General features: G+C 36.9%; 1 protein-coding gene across 2 annotated transcripts in view; it reads right to left on the bottom strand.

Moving 5' to 3' along the window:
* Positions 1 to 503: 503 nt before the first annotated feature.
* The window catches only part of LOC136877206 (nuclear transcription factor Y subunit beta), a 199798-nt gene continuing 179110 nt past the window's right edge, over positions 504 to 21191 (bottom strand). For both annotated transcript variants that reach the window (XR_010860742.2, XM_067151039.2), the window contains exons 6-7: positions 791 to 902; positions 504 to 682 (exon numbers count right to left, since the gene is read on the bottom strand). Coding sequence is in view for 1 of the 2 variants with exons in the window: in XM_067151039.2 (XP_067007140.1) it covers positions 796 to 902 (107 nt within the window). In the remaining variant the exon portion in view is untranslated. The remainder of the gene's footprint in view (positions 683 to 790; positions 903 to 21191) is intronic.

Below are 21191 nucleotides of genomic sequence, written 5' to 3'. Positions count from 1 at the left end.
CATTGACTTTTATGTATTATGTATAAAATTTTGACCATATGAAATAGTGGATCATATTGTATTGTATTGAACAGGTGGACTTACAATATTGTAATAATATTTGAGACATACTGGAGGTGATCGGGATCAGATACCAAGAATGAAGAACTATCTACAATGTGTACAAAAATTAGTCTGCAGTGATAAGAATTGAGGGCTTCGATAAGCAGTAGCAATCCAGAAAGGAGTGAGGCAAGGCTGCATTTTGTCCCCCTTCTTTTTCAATGTTTATATAGAAATCAAAATATAGGGGAAATTAGTGTAACAATATTTTTGCATCTTTGGGAAAATCATCGTAGATTGAGATTACTGGGTTTGAAATTAGCCCCATCACACGGCCATGTCATTTCATTAGAAAATGGCAATCAGGAGAGAGTTTAACGTTGCCAGTTCTACAGTCTCATGATTCTGATAAGTACAAAAACTATCCGTAAGGAGTAAGGATTAGAACCGAAATAAAGAAACCCTGTTTTATATGTGATTTTAATTAAAAAAAACTCACAGAGTACAATTCACATTACACAGTAGTAGCACAAGCTGAGATTACAGACACTTCAAAAAGTCAGGGGCCTCATACTCAAGGACGGATTTTGCTTGAGCTCGATTGTTCATCTGCTGGAATTCCAAACTCCCCGCATGGCACCTAGAACACACATTACGTACGATCAAAGATTTCAGAACGTCACTCAATGCCTTGCACACCATGCACTCTACATGAATCATGCTATGAAATGTTTGAAGATGACCACACCTGCATTATGACAGTTGGAATGGTTGGATATGCTCTTGAAAAGTGTACATTATAGTCCCCCCTTGATCTGAGGAACCCGTAGGCACGATATTTCCATTGAGTGTCTGGGAACCTGCAAGACAACAAGCACAATGAAGGATATTAGAGAAAATTGACAGAGAGAAGAGGACAACAGATCACAGATTTATTTATATACCCGAGTCCAAAACCCTCTTACATATAAAAAAGTTACATTGTTGAAAAAAAAAATGACTACAAATTTCCCTCTAAATGCCTCCTGAGACTCCAGATCTGCAGGGAACATGTGGCCTGTGTGTTTCTAGCCAAAATGTAACTGGTGTCCAAACACTGGAAGATGAGGGTGAGTTTCTTGTTTTTCTCCCCTGGATATCAGCTGCAACCCTGCTGCTCCTTATATCCGGAAAGAAAGATCTAAGTCACATTTAAGCATCCTGTAATAATTTGAGCTTCAATGAACTTGATTTCAGAATGGTTTTGCTTCAAGTGAACACTGAGGGCATCTTGCCAGAGAGGAAGGAAGGTAGAGAGATCTCGATCATCAGCCCAAAGTTTTTGTCTGATCGTAGTGTGGCCAAGATCGTTCAAGATCTGACACCGTTGTTAGCCAGTTCGATCCCCAATGGTGGAAAAACATGTTCGCCATGAGAATGTAGGCTGGCAAGGTAGGAGAAGTCGTGGTATATCACTAGATTGTGTGGGGTCTACGTTGCTTCACGTCCGTAGGTTTAACCACCACACTGCCCTACATGTGTCCCCCAGGTGGTGCTAAGCAAGCAACAGTGATAAGATGAGACCGAACTGTCGGAAACGACCTCTCGGTCAAAAAGAGAACAAGAAGGAGATGTGTGGTCCTTTTTAGGACCCTCAAGTTCATAGAATTGGACCATCGATGCACATTTGTCACTTGAATATCGAAGGGATTAGTCGAGCAAAATGAGAGTATCTTTTCAGGACTGCACTGTAATAATGCAGTTTATGTCATCGTGCTTGAAGAAACACACACAGCAGATGAACTACAGTTACAAAGTACAGGGAAAATTCCAAGCTTTAAATTGATAGCATCTATCATCAAATTTACGGCCTTGCAACTTATGTCAGGAATTATATAACAAATCACCAATTACTATCAGTAAATTCTGAAAATGACATTTTTACTACTACAGTTAACATTGAAAACTTGACAATAGTTAATGTGTACAAGCCACCAGATACTACTTGGCCTAATCCTGCTATACCTTCTCTGCAGTATCCTACTATATATCTCTGTGATTTCAACAGTCATCATCATCATCTTTGGGGATATAACAAGGATGACTCTAATGGTGAAGTTCTTGTGGACTGGATGGAAACTGAAAATCTGAATCTGATTTTTGATGCTAAGGACCAGCCTACAGTACATTTCAATCAGCTCACTGGTCTTGAGGCTACACCCCAGAACTTTGTTTCACAAGTCGGCTTCATAATTCACACAATCAGTTCGACGTACAGTGCTCAATGATTTCCCACATAGTCAACACAAGCTTGTTCTCTTGGAGGTTGGGATGTCTTTACCTGTTGTTCGATCACATCCTAAAACGAGGTGGACCGGGTGAGTTGGCCATGCGGTTAGGAGAGCGCAGCTGTGAGCTTGCATCAGGAGATAGTTGGTTGGAATCCAACTGTCGGCGGCCCTGAAGATGGTTTTCCGTCGTTTCCCATTTTCACACGAGGCAAATGCTTAATTAAGGCCACGGCCGCTTCCTTCCATTCCTAGGCCTTTCCTGTCCCATTGTCACCATAAGACCTATCTGTGTCGGTGCGACGTAAAAAAAGGAGGTGGAATTTCAAGAAGGCCAACTGGACTGAATTTGCAAAGCAGACTCCAATATAAGATGGATCAAACCAACATACAACAAGTACAGCAGATTTGTAGAGGTTATAAAAGGTGCAGCCAGATGATACATCCCTAGAGGATATCGTAAGGAGTATATCCCTGGCTGGAGTTTTCAGAGAGTGAGGAATTACTAAGAGGGTATGAAGAAGATCCCAATTCTGACAATGCAGCTGGTCTCCTCCAATCCTTGGATGAGAGTTGAAGAAGGATCTGGCATGGAACAGTAGAATCCTTAGATTACACCCATTCTAGCAGGAAGGCCTGGTCTATAATTGGAAAATTGGACTTTTCAAAGATAAGCAAACCAAAAAGAATATTAAATTGAAGCAGAACATCAAGAAATGAGCAGCGCTGCAGTCTTCTGAATTCTCTACACCATTCAAAGGGGAAACTAAAGCTGCAATAAAAAGTATGTAACTTAGGAAAGCTGTAGGATTTGATGGAATTTATCCTGAATTTTTGGCTCATTGCGGACCAACCACAATAAAATGGTTAACCAACTTCTTCACTAATATTCTGCAAACTGGAAACATCCCACCTCTGATGCACAAAACAAAGATAATAGCCATACTGAAACCAAATAAAGATCCATCTAAAGTTGAAAGCTACTGTCCAGTAGCACTTCTAAGTGTCACATATAAACTCCTTGAGCGACTGATCTACAATAGAATTTATGAAACAATCAACAGCTACATTCCTATAGAGCAAGCAGGATTTAGACCTGGAAGAAGTTGTAATGATCAAGTACTGTCTCTCACCACGTATATCGAAAATGGATATGAGAGGAAATCAGTAAGCGTGGCTGCCTTTTTGGATCTATCAGCTGCCTATGATACTGTCTGGCAAGAAGGACTCCTAAGATTTTTGAGTGTTATCCCATGTCGTAAACTTACGGCCTTACTTAGCAATACGCTTAGTAATAGGTACTTCCAGATCTACGCCGATAATGACAGAAGTCGAGTGTTTAAATTAAACTATGGTTTACCTCAAGGATCAGTCCTGGCTCCCCTTCTTATCAGTCTGTACATATACGACTTCCCAAACACATCATCAAGAAAATTCATTTATGCTGATGACATTTGTTTGGTGACTCAGTGCTCCAACTTTTATGATGCTGAAACTACTTTAGCCACTGATCTGGAAGCCTTGGATGTATACTTCAAGAAATGGTACCTTCACCTAAATCCTCAAAATAAAACAGTTATATCTACATTCCACTTATGCAACAGACAGTCTAATTACAAACCAACAATCAAATTCCGAGGTCAAGTGCTGCCGTTCTGCAGTACACCAAAATACTTGGGAATAACACTTGATAGAACTTTGACTTTCAAGCAACATCTCTCAAATGTAGCTGCTAAAGTTAAAACTAGAAATAATATTCTTCAAAAACTTGCTGGTACATCATGGGGAGCCAATACTCATGTTCTAAGATCAACATCATTAGCCTTATCATATTCTGTTGCTGAATACTGCCGCCCGTGTTCACACTAAAAAGATTGATGTACAACTCAATCAGGCAATCCGTATAATCGCGGGATGCATTTGGAGCTCGAACACGCTACGGCTTCCTGTTCTCAGCAACATTCCACCTCCAGCCCTAAGATGATCAGAAGCTCTCCTAAAGGTTTGGAAAAACATTCAGCAGAACCACCTACCCATCCATCAAGATATTACAAACACTGAATATCAACGACTGATATCAAGGAAACCACCCTGGTGTACAGCAACAGATCTCGAAAGAACCTGTTTTCATGTTAACAGTTCATGGAAAGCCCAGTGGGATCAGTCTTCAGTAGTCAACAAACATCTAGTTGAGAATCCTTCTAAACTTGTACAAGGATTTGATCTTCCAAGGCGACAGTGGAGAATCATCAATCGGATAAGAACTCGACAAGGCAGATGTGGTTATCTATTGTGCAAATGGGGTTGCACTAGCCCTGCAGATTGTGATTGTGGTGCCCCTTCTCAGTCAATCCACCACATTGTTGCTGACTGCCATTCGAGCTTTCAAAGGAAAGCTAATGGACATTCACCGCATATCGGATGAAGCAGTTGATTGGGTCAAAATACTAGACCTAGAGTTGTAGTATTGTACGGACTTGTGACTACGCACATTTATCCTGAAACTATATATATATGTGCATACATTCATCAAACGATAAATAAATAACCAGATTGTGTGCCAAACCTCTCCACAAAATTCATATGGCGTGAGGGATACGATGCTGTTCATACCGATTTGTCCATCAGATTACAAGAAATTAATATCATTTAATTTCATGGAGATGTTAAGGCTTGGCCAGACTCCTTGGTGATATTGAACAGGCTATATGCAGACAATGAGTTTCATCCTCTCCCTATTTCAATCATTATCTCACATCCATATGCATAGGTCATCCAGAAAGACGTGCAGCAGGCAAAGCGAACGTTTTCTCCGACATTCCCGACACTAGAAGCCATACGATATATAAACAAACAATCATGATAACCACAGTAGTATGAGTTAGTTGTTGAACGTCTTCGCTTGTTGGTCATCTCTCTTCTGGTAGGTGAAACTGTCTCCGTTCTTCAACTGGTGGTCGGTTATCCTGTTGTCTTAGACTCGCTGATCTTCACGATGTATCCTTAATCCTTTTAGAGTCACATTTTCAAAGGACTGGCATACTCCACTATGTACAATTTTGCACAAACATAAATAACCCCACTATAAATTACTGTACAGGCACACAGTACATTACACATATATTTTTTAAAATGGCCTAGTTATACATGAAAAAAGTGAAAAATCATATTATGTCTGTGGTTAATAACTTTTTTTTAAGCTCATTCTGTGGATCAGTCCTAGAACGTTGGCCTCCGAATCCAAAGACCGATCACATCCTAAAACGAGGTGGACCGGGTGAGTTGGCCATGTGGTTAGAGGTACGCAGCTGTGAGCTTGCATCCGGGAGATAGTGGGTTCGATCCCCACTGTCGGCAGCGCTGAAGATCGTTTTCCATGGTTTCCCATTTTCAGACCAGGCAAATGCTGGGGCTGTACCTTAATTAAGGCCATGGCCGCTTCCTTCCCAGTCCTAGCCCCTTCCTATCCCATCGTCACCATAAAAGCCTATGCATGTCGGTGCGACAGGTTGGGAGGTTATAAATTCCACAACACGACAATAGCTCCTTTCAAAAATGGGAAAAATGGCTTTCACGGCCACAGATTCTATTCTATTTCTATTCCTGTGATTGTACGACAATATCGACAATAGCTGTTTACAATCACAGTGCAGCCACAACTGCGACTGTGGTGTGGGTCACAGGTAGACTTGTGAGCGTGATGCTGTGATTAGCTGCTACTGCTTCCTTAACTGCTAGTCTGCTAAATGCTACTGGCTGCTGCTATTGGCCTTGGCTGACCAGGAATGTTAAAACTCCAATTGAAACCTGGGAGCTATTTTTTCCAGACGATATTGTACAAAAGATTGTCGACTATACCAATATTTGGTTAAAACAATGACAATAATTCTTCAGTGTGTTCACATAAAGAAAACAGTGCAAAATTGAACTTGAATATGAACTCAAATACACGTAAAATAATGTACAATTCTCATGTACATGTTTTTCACAAAGGCAGTTGTTATGCTGTAAAATTAGAAGTTTCTATCATTTAAAATACAAATATTTCTGAAAAAACTGTGTTTTAATTTATGATTACTCATGCCAGAAATATTACAGTGACAATGGATGAAGGGGAGGATAAATACATACCTAGTTCAAATTTTACAAACCAGAAAAAATAAATAGAACGGAAGTTATTTTTGAAAGCTTTCAAAATTTATTTGTAAATCAACTCAATTTTCAACAAGTTTTAATTTTTCTAATGCAGTCATTGAGTACGTTAAAATGTTTTAAATATTATCAAAATAAAAAACTTACTTGCAACACTATTAAACTTCAATATTTTTATTGGATTCCAAAGCTGTACAATAAATTATGGAAATAATCGCTGCGGTCTAAAAGACCGCGCATACCCGATTGAGGGTTATTTATGCTGGTACCGGCATCAAAAATGGAATTGTCACGTCAAGGTCCTGTCATGGTTGCCACTAATATTTTGGTTTAATATGCTCACTGGTCTATCAGGTTCAATTAAATTGAAACAAAGTCCTGTTCAGTCAGTTTAGCATAGAACATAAATAGTGACATCTTTTTACCAGTGGTGGTGATTATTGATTTAGGAGGAGGTACAACTTGTACCAGTACCTAGTCAGTAGCCATCATTCTTATTCACACAACAAAGAAAAGAAGAAATAAAACAGCAAGCATGGAGGTACTGGCATTAAATAACTGAAGTTCAGAATAACAACATCTTCAGTCCCACATTGCAACACAAATGTCAAGAATTACAGTGCAGATCCACACATATACGCCAAACAAAGCCCAATTTCCATGCCACATACAAAGAACACAAAAATCGAACTTCAGAGATCATGTATATGACTGCTCACACACTTTAACACAGATCTAAAAAATTTACGCATCGAAAATAACAGCAAAGTAGGCAATGGAAAACTACAATGCAAAAAAAGTCAACCAAACCAATCTCAAAGATCACGAACATCTGGAAAAAAAAGAAAACCCTCCTTTTGCACTATTAAATGAACTCAAAACATTTCCTTATATTTTCATTAGTGCTTAATGAATCGCACTGGATGCTAAGTAGATTATACTTACCTGTACTTTCCTCTCTCAAGACTGTTGTATAGGTTAAAACAAAATGCTGATTTCTACAGTAGACTGGGATCGAGACTACCTCGGACATAGAGTGCAATAAACTTAACTGTGATTCCTAAAACTTCAGTCAATACAATATATTTGACTAAATTGCAAATTAAACACTCATTAAATTTTTCTTTTTCAGTAGGACAGCTATATTCCATATTATGATTAACAGGTTACACTAAAACTAGTAAAATATTATTTTTGAAGTGGCATTTTCTTGTATGTCAAAAAGTCTGCTCAATGTATATAAACACTAATGACATATTCTTTTCTATCTAAAACTTCATGGACATTATTAAAAAATAAACCATCTTCAATACGTCAGACTTGTTAAAAACCTCTTATCCAGAACTAGAATGTCGATACAGAAAAACATTAAGCCTGAATGTAAAATTTTATGTGGATGTGAAGATGTTCCCCATTGGCCTTAATTTGCTATGCACTGTTGGCCAGCCGGGCTTACGAGCCATCTTTCACTACAATCAGTTGAAGATTCGATCCAAGGTCAGCCCATCACACAAAACTTCTTTCAATTTTAACTGAAATTCAGCAACTTCATGTGAATTAGCTGACAATTTTCCCCAGTAATGTTCAGCTGTCTAATGGCATATCTATTCTTCCGTATGTCCACACATCCATCATTCACCATCCTTGAACTTTTTTGAAATTCTACTGATTTGTAATATCATTGAAGGAAAAAGAGGAAGAGTGTCTTACTTCAAGAACCTGCTTCTGACAATGAAGTGTAAGACCTACGCTGAGTTGAAAAGACTGGCTCAAGATAGACAACTGTGGCTGCAGCAGCCTTTAGAATATGATGATGATGATGATGATGACTGATTTGTTGTAGCTTGCACCACAAGACCACTTACTGGACTTCCCGCACTTCACTTCGGACATTTGCTCGTATTCCGCTCGTGTCTCTAATCTCCAACAGTCCATAATCCACAGCAACCTTTTAAATAGACTCTCCTTCATCCAACTTTTTTATTGCGCTAAATTTTGTTGTAAGTAATGAAAATCATTCTTTCAAGTTCCATATTGACTATGATATTTACAATAAAATGTATAATTTCCACCTATTGAATACCATACACATTAAAATAATCTGTTAATTAACATTTTTAAGTGAACGTGTTTTGGCTCTTTGAGCCATCATCAACCCTGAATAGCATACAATTAGATATACGTCAATTAGATTAAAAGTACAAAGATGTGTACATATTCAGTCCTTGTCAAATGTCTACGATGTTAAAATGTGCATATCGATGGCCTAAAATGAAAACCTCCGTAACTCACGCAAACTGTATTTTGAAGAAGACCCAGAAAATCATTTTCCTTGTTAGTTATTATACTATATTACATTTTGTTGTGCTCTCAAATTATGAGTTTGTATTTCAAAGCTTTCTAAAGAGGTTATTTTAACATTTTTGTTTTTGTTTTTATAATTACAAGAATGATCTGGATACTCCTCACTCCAGGCTTAGTAAAAGCATAAACAGCTTACGATGTACAATAAGCTTCTACTACCAATTCGAACATTAGACAAAAGTGCATTTGACAGGGTACTGTCACAATTTTTAAGGAAAAAGGCAGTTTATAGTGTAGCCCTTTCCACCCTGAGATATTTTCTTTGAAATTTGAATTTTTTTCCTTACTTCAATGTACATAATTTTGAGCCTAGATTTCAGGGAAAATAGTAAAAAAAAAAAAAAGAAGAAAAAATCTTATTCTCGTGGAAACCCACCTGCACGATCGTGCTAGTTAGGATTTATTTGAGCACATTTCTTTGCTGAATGACACATATTGAGCATATGGAATTCTGTAAGTGGATGATTTTATTTACAGTGAATCAAACATATGAAGTACAATAGGTTATAAAACATCAATATAGGACTTATATAAACAGAATGTTCTTTGAAAAGTAGTCTCAGTTTGATACCGGCTAGGGACTCTGTAATTGGCATGTAGGTAAATGATTAGTTGTAGTAGGGGAATTATTATCAGTAGAATCATTATCTCCTGTGTGTTCTTCCTCTATCAATATCACCACCATGATGAGAATTATCAGAATCATTGCGTAGGTGTGAAGATATAGGTTCAGGTACCTGCTCATCATCATCGCCACCGAGTAAGTCCTCATAATCAGATGCATAGGTTAACCTCGCTATTTCTTCATTCACGTAAGTATACAAATGCTTAATTAGAGAAATCTTCCCAGAATACTGATGACCAATAGTGCAACTCTAGTTTCAGGAGATTATTGAAAAATTCAGTTAAAAGTTTTCGTTCATTGCTGATACATTTTCCCTTTCTAGTTGTTCTGTACCCTCAGTTTCTACATCTTCATTGTCCTGTACATGTGCATCGATAATTACATTTTGGTCACCTTGTCCTTTTATCTTATTCTGCAATATCCTATTCCTTATCACCCATTCACCTACACATAGGGAGTTTAGGAACACTGTCTTACATACACATATTTTTGTTAAGTTATTTTGAGATTTGAGATGATACAACAGAGAGGCATTTCTTCTAGATTTTGTACCAGATACTGTTCTTTGATGCACATACTTCAAATCTACAAGATGATGTGCTTCAACCTTTCTTTGGTTCCAATCTAATGCCCAAAAGTTTCTAAACATTTTTTGCCTTCTTTTGTCAGTGAACTTGTTCTTTCGTTTTCCATCAAATGAATGGCGAGGTTGAATACTTCTTTCGACATCCCGTCTCAGACTTCCTCCGTCCTTCGTATTCTTCTCCTTTCATTCTTTTAATTTTGTTTTTGGTAGCTGTATATTTACTTCTGTCAGCTCTTCCTCATTTGGCACATTTTCGTTTTTGAGGCAATTCCATCATAAATGTTATCCAGGTTGCTTTCACTTGAGGGTTCATAACTGTTGTCTGGTAAATGTTCATTTTCTTTCTTATGGTCATCCAACTCAACATCACTCAAATTTGACATTTTTGATCAAACCTCTCCTTTAGCTACAAAACAGATTTTCCTTTCTCCTGAAAAGTAACGATTTTGGAATGTGTACCTTTTTCAACTCATCAATTCAAATACAAATGAGAAGACCATGCAACTCATTAATAAATCACAAGGGATCATAACATCAATGGGCAATTTATACATGGAACACTCGTATCTCTGACTTACGTGTTTTTCATACTACACTTTCGCTTTGCAGCCTACATACAAGATTTTCCATGTTATAGCAGCAATTCAGGTCATCAAACAACGGGCTGTTACATGGGTTTTAGTTATTAACATGAGCAATATAGAGAAAACATTCTTACCTGAGTAAGTATCCAGCATGAAACGATGCTGATTTCTTCTAGAGGTTCAGTAGAATTTTGTATAAACAACTCAGTGAATGCTCACAATATATGTGCGCTTCACATTCACAGCATGATATTGAAGTATTCTTTTTTCTTTTCCAGGAACATGAGATACAAGGTTTACATTCTAGGCCATCGATATGTTAATGACAACACAATTAAAACGTTTGCGACTCCATCAACTGGAAGATCTATTGAAGAATGGAGTGGTGCTGTGCTATGAATGATCATATGTTTTTTTTTTCTCTTGTACTTGTAAAATGGGACTTGAAAACATGTATTGTAATTTTGTGTTGTATTTTTTTTCTAGTAAGATCTACAAATGAAAAGGAAAGGTTTTATTAATTTCTGTTGAACATATGCTATAATGAGATATAATGTACACGCGTATATTTAATCATGTGAGGTTCGGTATACATATTAATCAGCATGGTTTTATGTTAGGTAGATCAAATACAACTAATCTATTAAAATTTGTACAATATGCGTATGCCATTTTGAATAATCAAGGACAGGTCAACGTAATATACACAGATTTTTCCAAAGCCTTCGACAAATTAGATCATGGCATTTTAATGAGAGAATTGTAATGCTTTGGTCTGATCCCTCCTTGGTTAAAACTGCTTGCATCTTAGTGCACGGAAACAATGTTTGCTATTATCAACATGAGTCTTACGCATACAATGTTACTTCTGGTGTACCACAAGGGTCTAACCTTGGCCCTTTATTCTTTATTTCATATATTAATGATTTGCCCACTACAATTAGGTTTTTTTTCAGTGTTTGTTAAAACTTAACAAGTATGGCATTCAAGGCAAACTGCTGGCATGGTTTCGATTATTCCTGGTAGGTCGGATGCAGAGCGTTGTGTTCAGTGGGGCCAGGTCAAAACAAATCTTAGTCACCTCGGGTGTGATTCAAGGTAGTGTGATAGGACCGCTTCTGTAAACGATATTTACGCTGGATCTGCCAGGTTGTGTATTGTCTTCTATGGCACAATATGCTGATGACACCATCATTTACACAGCCATTCGCAATGAGAACGACGTAAATAAGTTACAGTCAGATCTGGATAATGTGGCTCTGTGGTGCCAAATAAATAGAATGTCTATAAATGTACAGAAATGTAAATATATACCCTTAACTAGAGCAAGATCACAGTTACAACACCACATTTCACTATGTGGTAAAAACCTGATGCCCTGCACCTCAATAAAATTGCTTGGCATTCACATTTGCAGCGATTTAAAATGTAACAAGCATTTAGAGGAAATAAGGTGCAAAGCATACAGAGTCCTGGGATTCATCCGCAGATCTCTACTGGTAGCCAGGAAGAAAGCAGTTCAGAAAGCCTATTTGTCATTAGTACGGCCAATACTGTTGTACAGGCTTCTTTCCTGGCACCCTACTACAGTGGAGAACACGATGAAACTGGAGAGAGTTCAACGCCAAGCAGAACGACTAATTCCTCAAGACGGTCATTTAAATACAGCCAGGTCACTACCCCCCATAACAACCCTCTGTAAACAAATAGAGCTTTCCTGAGAAAATCCCTCGCAGGTAACATTCATATAAAACCTTTCAACCACTTACAGCTGAACTATCGTTCCGCTCAAAGAGGTCGAGGTGTGTCCCTTTTCCCTCCATTTGCAAGAACAGTATCATATCAAAGTGGCTTCTTTAATCGTTCTGCTCGGCTGTGGAATGAACTCCCACCACAGATAAAAGAACTACCTCCAGAGAAATTTTGTAAAGAGGTAAAGAGGATGTATATATAATAAAACCTTCTGTACATAATATAATTTTTCTACTGTGTGAATTTTTAGTATGAGTGGGAGGACGGATGAAAGTTTATGGGATCCCGAGTGAGTGAGATTGTACTGTACGTGGATATGAGTGAGCCGGCCTAGCTATAGTATCTATGTGTGTGTGTGTGTGTCAAATTACTTGAATGTTGAACAGGTCTCGTGAGTATTATGTAAATATGCCTTGTAAATAAGGTAACTGTATATAAGCACACTATGTAGAATGTAATTGTATATTTTAATATTGTAATTTTAAGTGGTCATGGAGGCACTTTCATGTATGTGGGGCTATGCCCTTTCTCCATCGATAAATTGTACCTACAATTAGTGGAAAATAAATAAATAAATAAATAAATAAATAAATAAATAAATAAATAAATAAATAAATAAATAATAATAATAATAATATATGTTGATGATGTCAAAACTTTATAAAGAGATAAAAAATGTTGATGATATGTTGAAATTATAATATGATTTGGATTACTTATACACATGGAGTATTGAAAACTGCTTGCAACTTAATATAAATGCTGTTTCCTTCAGATTTCAAATGTTTGTTTTGTTTTTCGTGTGGCTATTTTTAGCAAAATGCAGCCCTTGTAAGGCAGACCCTCCGATGAGGGTGGGCGGCATCTGCCATATGTAGGTAACTGCGTGTTATTGTGGTGGAGGATAGTGTTATGTGTGGTGTGTGAGTTGCAGGGACAGCACAAACGCCTAGCTCCCGGGCCATTGGAATTAACCAATTAAGGTTAAAATCCCCGACACGACCGGGAATCGAACCCGGGACCCTCTGAACCGAAGGCCAGTACGCTGACCATTCAGCCAATGAGTCGGACAGATTTCAAATAAGAAAAATACATTGAATTATAAATATAAAATTAATAATGAAGAACTCAAAGTTGTTCACTCTGTTAATGACTTAGGGGTAATTGTTACAAGAAATTTATCTTTCAAGGAGCATATTAATACAATGGTTAAGGATTCCTATAAGAAATTGGGTTTTATAATTAGAAATTCAAGAGATTTCACTAACACGTATGCAGTCACCTTATTGTTCAATAGTATTGTCCAATCAAAACTTTAATATTCATGTATAATTTGGTCTCCATGTTATAAATCTTATCAAAATAAAGTTGCAAGAGTGCAGAAACACTTTTTAAGATACATTTATATTTAAAAAAAATATAAGATATTCCCTTTTAGAAATAATGTTTCATATGGATTTTTGTTGAATGAATTTAAATATGTATCGCTAGCCAGTAGGCGTGTGATAGATCAACTAATTTATCTCTATAAGATTGTTATTGCATTAATTGACAATAATAGTTCGCTTCACGAGTTATGCTTTAATGTTAGAAAAGGAAATTTAAGATTTCAGCAATTGTTTATTACTCCAGTCTCCAAAACTGTATTTTTTAAGAACTCTCCATTTATCAATATGTGTGAAACATACAATAACTTAATAAGTATCATATAGATATGGACTTTGCTTGTGAATATGACACACATGTAAATATATTAAAAGAATTTTACTCGTCAAAGTGATTTGTTTATATGTATAATATTTACATAATTTGGTTACAATATTTTTGTTTGATGTATTAACAGGTTTCTGTATATGAGATATTGTTTCATCCATTTCATTCAGAGAATTATCATTTCATTTACATAGTATTTACATATTTCCTTTTTTTTGTTGGTATTTTTGTGTTATTTGTGTCAAATAATTAGTAAAAGCCACCTATAATTGGAGTGTCTCTCTGTTGGTGGCACATTTATTAAATTAAATTAAATATAAACAAATATGCTCACCTTATGAGCTGATGGAGTGTTATTGGTAAAATGTGTGTGTGTGTGTGTGCGCGCGCGCATTAGCACAGCACTGCACTGACAGGAACAGCACATGCAGGGCTGGCAGTGGGTGTTGGAAGGGGAAGGAATGGAAGGGAGATGTTTGGCATGAAGGTGGAGGTATGAAGGGAAAGGAAAAGAGGTTGAGGGAAGTTTGAATTCTCTCTATATTTTGCTTGAAATTATGGTTAATGATTACTTTTATGAGAATATTAACTTTCTGATATTTGATTGATATTATAACTGGGATTATGTTTCTGGTCATTGTCAATGTAAATGTTAAGTAATTTGCTTTTGTTAGTGCAATGTAGGATTTTCATTGATGAGAAAGAATGTCCACAATCTTTTGTACTTGTGAGCATATGTTTTAGTAGAGGCCACATGTTTAGTATGAAACTCCTACTTTCCATGCACACCTCACAGCAGAACTGTTGTCCTGTACATCCAGGCTCTATTAGTTTGGCCTATGTCAACTTATACACCCGAATATAAACATTTTGATTCAAGTTACTGACAACATCAGTATTAAAAAAGTAATAGTGGCCTGTTGCACCAATAGCTGCAAACAAAGACGAAAAATGAAACTGGTGATAAAAGAAGTGTGAGAAAAGTAATGGAAAATATACTGAACTCTGGGAGACCCTTCATTTTTCTTTAAATTTACACTTCCGCTGTGACTACATATGGAATTTTTGAACATTGGCAATTTATAGAATTTTCACAACGAATTCTGTTCACAAGAAGCTAGCCATGTAATGCTCGGTAAATATGAAATGTACCTATGAATCATCCTCTGAATCTTAAAACAGTAAGGATCTAATCCTGGAATGTGGCTTCGGTTAGCAGACAAGGATGCAAAGGACACTGTACTATTATACTGTCTTACATGGTTCATATTTTTTTCTAGTAACCCTGAGATGGAAACCTTCCTTTTGATGTATAACACATAGGCGTTAGTATTGCGTTTTTTGCAGAATATTGTGTTACACGTTCAAATTATATACATAGATTTAGAGATAGTTTTAAAGGTTATATTGTTATATGAACATGGTGTATATATATACGTTCAGTCCGTCAGCTATGCCGCTGGTGGGATCCTCAACAGCTCTGCCATCAGCTGTCATAGATGGCCTAGGCATCACTGAAGAGGCGTACTAGGGAAATGAGGAGTGAGGTAGTTTCCTGTTGCTTTCCTCGCCAAGCCAGAGTTGCTATTACATATCAGTCTGCCAAGCGCACTGAAATGCATGCACCGACCGACCATATGAGCAACATTTTCACACCATTCATAGCAGGGACTGGCTGCATAAGGATTGGCGTTACTAGCATCGCTCATACCTCAGTCACTTTCATATTGTCAAAGCCAAGGATAAGCCAGAGACAGATCAATGAAAGTAACAAAATTATTCTAGCCTATACCAGAAGACATAGTGCACTGTAAACACTAGGTCCTGCCAGCAAAGGCATTATGAACATGGTGGCTTGGTAAAATTATTATTATTATTATTATTATTATTCACAGAAACAGATTGCTATACTGGAAGAGCAAGCAGCAAAAATAGGACTTAAACTCTCATACATAAAAACTAAATCTATGACAACTCGGCTTCACATGAACTGACCATTGATTTTGTGCCCGTTTGCAGCTCGTAGACCATTTACAAAATGGCGGCGTAGGAAGGTATGGCCCATGCGATCTATTAGATGCAATGAACTTCTCATTAATACGGTATATAGAAGACCATGCACGTCTCGCAACGGACCAATTTTGAAGACACTACAGGACAGTAGAGGGTCAACTGGATTGTTTTACGAAAAAATATAGCAGCGGAGTAATTGTTAAAAAAACTTCACTCTAAAAAAAAATTTTTCATCGGTAGGAAGGACGCAACTCCAAGCCAAGTTTCACATCTGAAGATTATTCAAGATTTCTGAAGAACATATTGACTATTTATGATCGACGTTCAAAACAGACTAAATAATTCACCGGCGCACAGTATAAGAAGAGCCGAGATATTACAAAAATAAGTAAAGTACGGTGATCTACATCTGACCAGGATGCCACGAACAACCTTTTTGCGATTGGCGAAGGACTCTCTGTATCAGAGGACCGATAACTTCATATGGGAAGAAGATTATCCCTGTTGAATCTAATAAAGAACAAAAGTACATTTCGAATTCTGGAGAAAAAGGCTGTTACATAAATTAATATATATATATATATATATATATATATATATATATATACGGAGAACTTATTTCCAACTGAAGAAAATTTCATCCCTAAGAATAAGAATTAGAACAGTCAATTGGGATAGATCATCAAAGAAATGGAATATATCATGACTGATTTCTCCGCCGAAAGGATTTTCTTTGCTGTCTGCAGAATTGGAATGATGACTGTTTGCTAAATCTACAAGATGGACTGAACTGGGGAAAGGTACCTTCCCAACCAGACGACCAGCCGATTATAAGAAGGCAACGGCCAACCAGTCGACCATCCGATGAGGAAGTAGGCAACGGCCAACCAGACGACCAGCCGATGACTGGGAAGGCGATGTCCAACCTGAGATCCAGATCCTAACTGAGGGTCTAACCACATCCAAGCAATGGAGCGACAACCAGACCAAATATAACATCTAATGAGCTAAGTCTTTACATTTTCTAGTAGAGTAGTTTCTTTTAATCTACACCCGCACTCTGACCTCGGCATGTGCTGATTATTTGGTGATATTTATGAATTAATTAAGAACGTGTGTGAATTATAAAGTAAAGTGTGAGATATTTAAGGCTATAATATAGGATGGCAGTGTAGAATTAGAGTTCGATTATATCATATACATGCTACCAAACTTGCTCAGAAATAGTAGAAACTAGCATGAGTAAATGAAAGAAGTGTTTCTTTTGAAGATCTGATAGGAATGAGTCGATACAAGTCGTGAAACTTCGATTGATCTCATATTAGTTGTACACTGATTACGTCACGATTTACCTGCGCGGCAGACATGAATATATTTAAGTTACGTACTCCTTACTTTATAGAAAGAGGGCATTGAACTTCGATTGCTGTTAAGATATAAGAGGTTATTGAAATGTGTTTTACAATAAGGCAATTCTAAGATGCTTGGCATAGAGCTTTAAGAGTAATCGGCGATATGTGTACGGTAATAAGTATGCCAGTGGAGTGATAATGTATATTGAAATGGTGTTATAATATGGTTATTTATCGGAGTATATTAAGGAATATTTTAAATGCAGATGCTTGTTTATGTGCTGCGGTATGAAAAAGAATTGCTATTTGCTGAGGAAACGTTACGTTAGATTAACACGAGGTGATTTCTGTGTCACATAGAAAGAGTACGTTAAAAGAGAGCACATCACGCAGATGACCCATTTTAAGGTAAGATTGACATGTACTATGGTAGAATTGTGAATCGTGACAGTTTTACCTGACATTGGTAAATGCTGTGCAGCATATACGAGAGAGTTCATTAACATGTGGTTTAACTATGCTCATGACTAAGTCTACTTATGATATTCTTTGGTGCGGTGACATATTTCAATATGAATGCGTATTAATTTCATTCTGTACTGACCATATGAGTTGAGTAGCTCACATACATGAGAGATATTGTGTAATAGGAGATAGCCAAAGCACATCGAGCCGATGGTAGAGGTGTGTGTAGATCGGAAACTACCTAAACAGTTAGATAGATGATTTATTTCTTTTAACGCAGAGATGATTTGAGTTGAAGTTCTTAAAGAATATAATGAGTAGGAAAATGGTAGGCTAGGAGCCGTATGTCGTAGGCTCTAGGGAGGTATTGTCTTAGCCCGTAAGTTGTTGTTTAAGCGTATTCAAGAAGAAGGACCAAATAAGTAGAGTTCAGATTTATGAATGCAAACTTAAGAGAGCAGTTTTATGATTTCATACTCACGCTAGAGTTTATTTCGGAGACATATAACCAAAGATATGCTCAGATTTATATTCACAATCTGACTTTAACCCATTTAATTATTGTTACGCTTCATTCTAGCAAACTAAACGTTTTTATCACACAGAATTGACTTAAATGTGGTGAGAATAATTAATGTAATTATCATGACAGTATTCACATCAACAGACAGAAGTATTTAAATGGAGACTGTGATTGCTCAGTGATCTATTGAATATAATTAGAGTAATTTGAACTCATTTCGGAACATGACTACGAATATAGACATAAATAATGAATGTGAACTTGAACCTTGAATGAGAATGAGCATGAATAGGTAGAGTACGAATGAGTGTAAATAGTTTAAAAATCTCAATTATTTTACTTTTATTTGAGTCAGCGCTGACTCTGATCCCTTATGTATACAGGTTATCAAGCTTATACTACCCAGAATCCACATCAACTTTTCATTGAACGTTATTTTATTCCAATAAATCTTGTTATATTATTTTTCTAGAAGGTGTCTGTGTTATGAATTCTTTTTGGTAACACCTAGTTTATAAGTTAGCTGTTAAGTTAAGTAGACATAAGTAACTGAAGGATTTGATGAATGAAAGAGATTTTTTTTTTTGAGGTTTTCGGCCGTTGGTACTTACTCGAGCGAATAGATTCCCCAGTGATACGTGTCTCAGCAGACCGAGTCTCTTCCGAAACCACGTTAAAAACAACCAAATGAAAAATCTCAGATTTTATGAGCGATAGATAGAATACCCTGAGAAGAAATAGAGCTACCGGGAGAATAGTGTGTTGACCGCCTGACCGCGGGCACAATATGAATAAAACTGCGAGAGTAAATGAAATAAAGTACCTACGTGAATGGATCACTAAAAATGGGAATCAAAATAAATCAGTAGCTTCAAGAATTCAGAAAATGGAAATTGCTTTTCAACATACAAAGAATGTTTATAGCAAAAAATGCTTGTCCTGAAACAGTAAAATTCCTTGAAGCTGAAGCTTTTTATGCTTCACAAACGCTCAATTTACATAATAAAAATTTAAAGGAACAATTAGAGATTAGAGAAAGGAAAATCATGAGAAAAATCTTAGGGCCAAGGATGAAAAATTACCCCAAATCCAAATACATTTAAAAATATTTAAACTTACTGATATTTTTAAGCCACCTGGAAACAATGAATAACAAGAGAGTTACTTATCGAATACACACATTTCTGCACATCACACGAATGAGATCAAAATGGTATAAGCAAGTAGAGAAAGAGCTCAATGAATTAGAATCACTAAATCTGCAGGATAGAAATGTAATCAGGAAAATTGTTCACATTCGAGGAAGACCAGAAGAAACCAACACGACACACTTGGTCAGAGGAACAGAAATCACAACAATCGATGAAAATGAAGAACTACTGGCACGGAGAAAAGCTAGACAAACGTTGATTCCACGTGGTCTTAAGTGACCCATGCATGCAGAAGAAGATTAAATGTGAAGGTAGCAAAATACCAGAAGGACTGAACATTTTAATATCTATAGAATAGCTTAATTTTATTCCTATCAAGCTATTTTAATCAAACTTACGTATATCTAATTGGATGCTATTCATTGGTGATGATGGTTCAAAGAGCCAAAACATGTTCACTTAAACATGTTAATAATAATAATAATAATAATAATAATAATAATAATAATAATAATAATAATAATTGTACCGGGCGGTACACCTCCACGCCGCTAATTTAAAATGTGCGCCAGTTGAAACTCCTCTGCTGGAGGAAGTCTGAACTTTATCGACGGTATTAATTTTCAAGTTTCTTGGAAAGTTTGGAGTTTTTGAACTGTGCCACTTTTGATGTATTTTTGTTTTACCGGTAGTAAGAAGTGTGAACTTTCTCTTCTAGAGGACACTACTGAAAAACTACAATGGTGCACCCTAGTGCGATGTGAAAGAACTGTTTTTTGGAGAAATTTTTATTTCAAAAGTTTGTTTCTTGTTAATTTTTTTTTCTGTTATTGTTTAAGTTGGCTGTATACCCCTCTCTTTCTCCTTGTTTTGTATTTAGCCAATCCCGAATTTCTTTAATTAATTTCTGACCAATCTGATGTATCTTCCCCCAACTTGAATATGCTGCTTATCCCTAACCAATAAAGTGATTGTGGGCGGGTGTTTTCTTCCCTAAAACGCCTCGAACTTTCCGCGAGAGTATATAAACTGCTGATTTTTGGGTCTCTGCGCCACTTCTGTTCCATCTTTCAGTGTGTAAAGTACATAGCAGGGGGCGGGAAGCGCCTCTTTCTTCGGCAGCGGTCAACACCAAGGTAATGGCCTTTTAATAACTTCTTTTCTTGCTAGCTCAGCAGTTTAACTCTCGGGGCGGGTCCGAAGCGTTTCTATCATGTAACCTTTTCCTAAAATGTAACTACTCTTAGCATCAATTATCTTTTAAAGCTACATATTGGGATAGAGAGTTCTTAACCCTCTCGAGCTCCCACTCATTTTGTTTTGAGGTGAACTTATTTCTCACAACCGATTCTTCCTTAATTGTAAAGTAAATTGTTTCTTTCTTAAGTCACCTCTTTAGTATGGGATTAGCCCTTGTATTAACGGCCTAGTGCCAAGTAGGTTTTAAACAAAGTGTATTAGGAGCGCAAGTTCGCCTCCTCTCAAATTGTTATTTTAGAGGTCATGTAATTAATCTTTTTCTCACTTAATAGACCGCAGTAGGTTGGGTATTTTACCCCTGTGTCTATGCCCTGAGAGGACAACTTGAAGGTGGAGTTTGGT

The sequence above is a fragment of the Anabrus simplex genome, chromosome 7 (assembly GCF_040414725.1).
Source record: "Anabrus simplex isolate iqAnaSimp1 chromosome 7, ASM4041472v1, whole genome shotgun sequence".
In the NCBI taxonomy this organism is placed as follows: domain Eukaryota; kingdom Metazoa; phylum Arthropoda; class Insecta; order Orthoptera; family Tettigoniidae; genus Anabrus; species Anabrus simplex.
The sequence above is the reverse complement of the archived record's forward strand: the minus strand, read 5'-3'. Positions and strand labels throughout refer to the sequence as shown.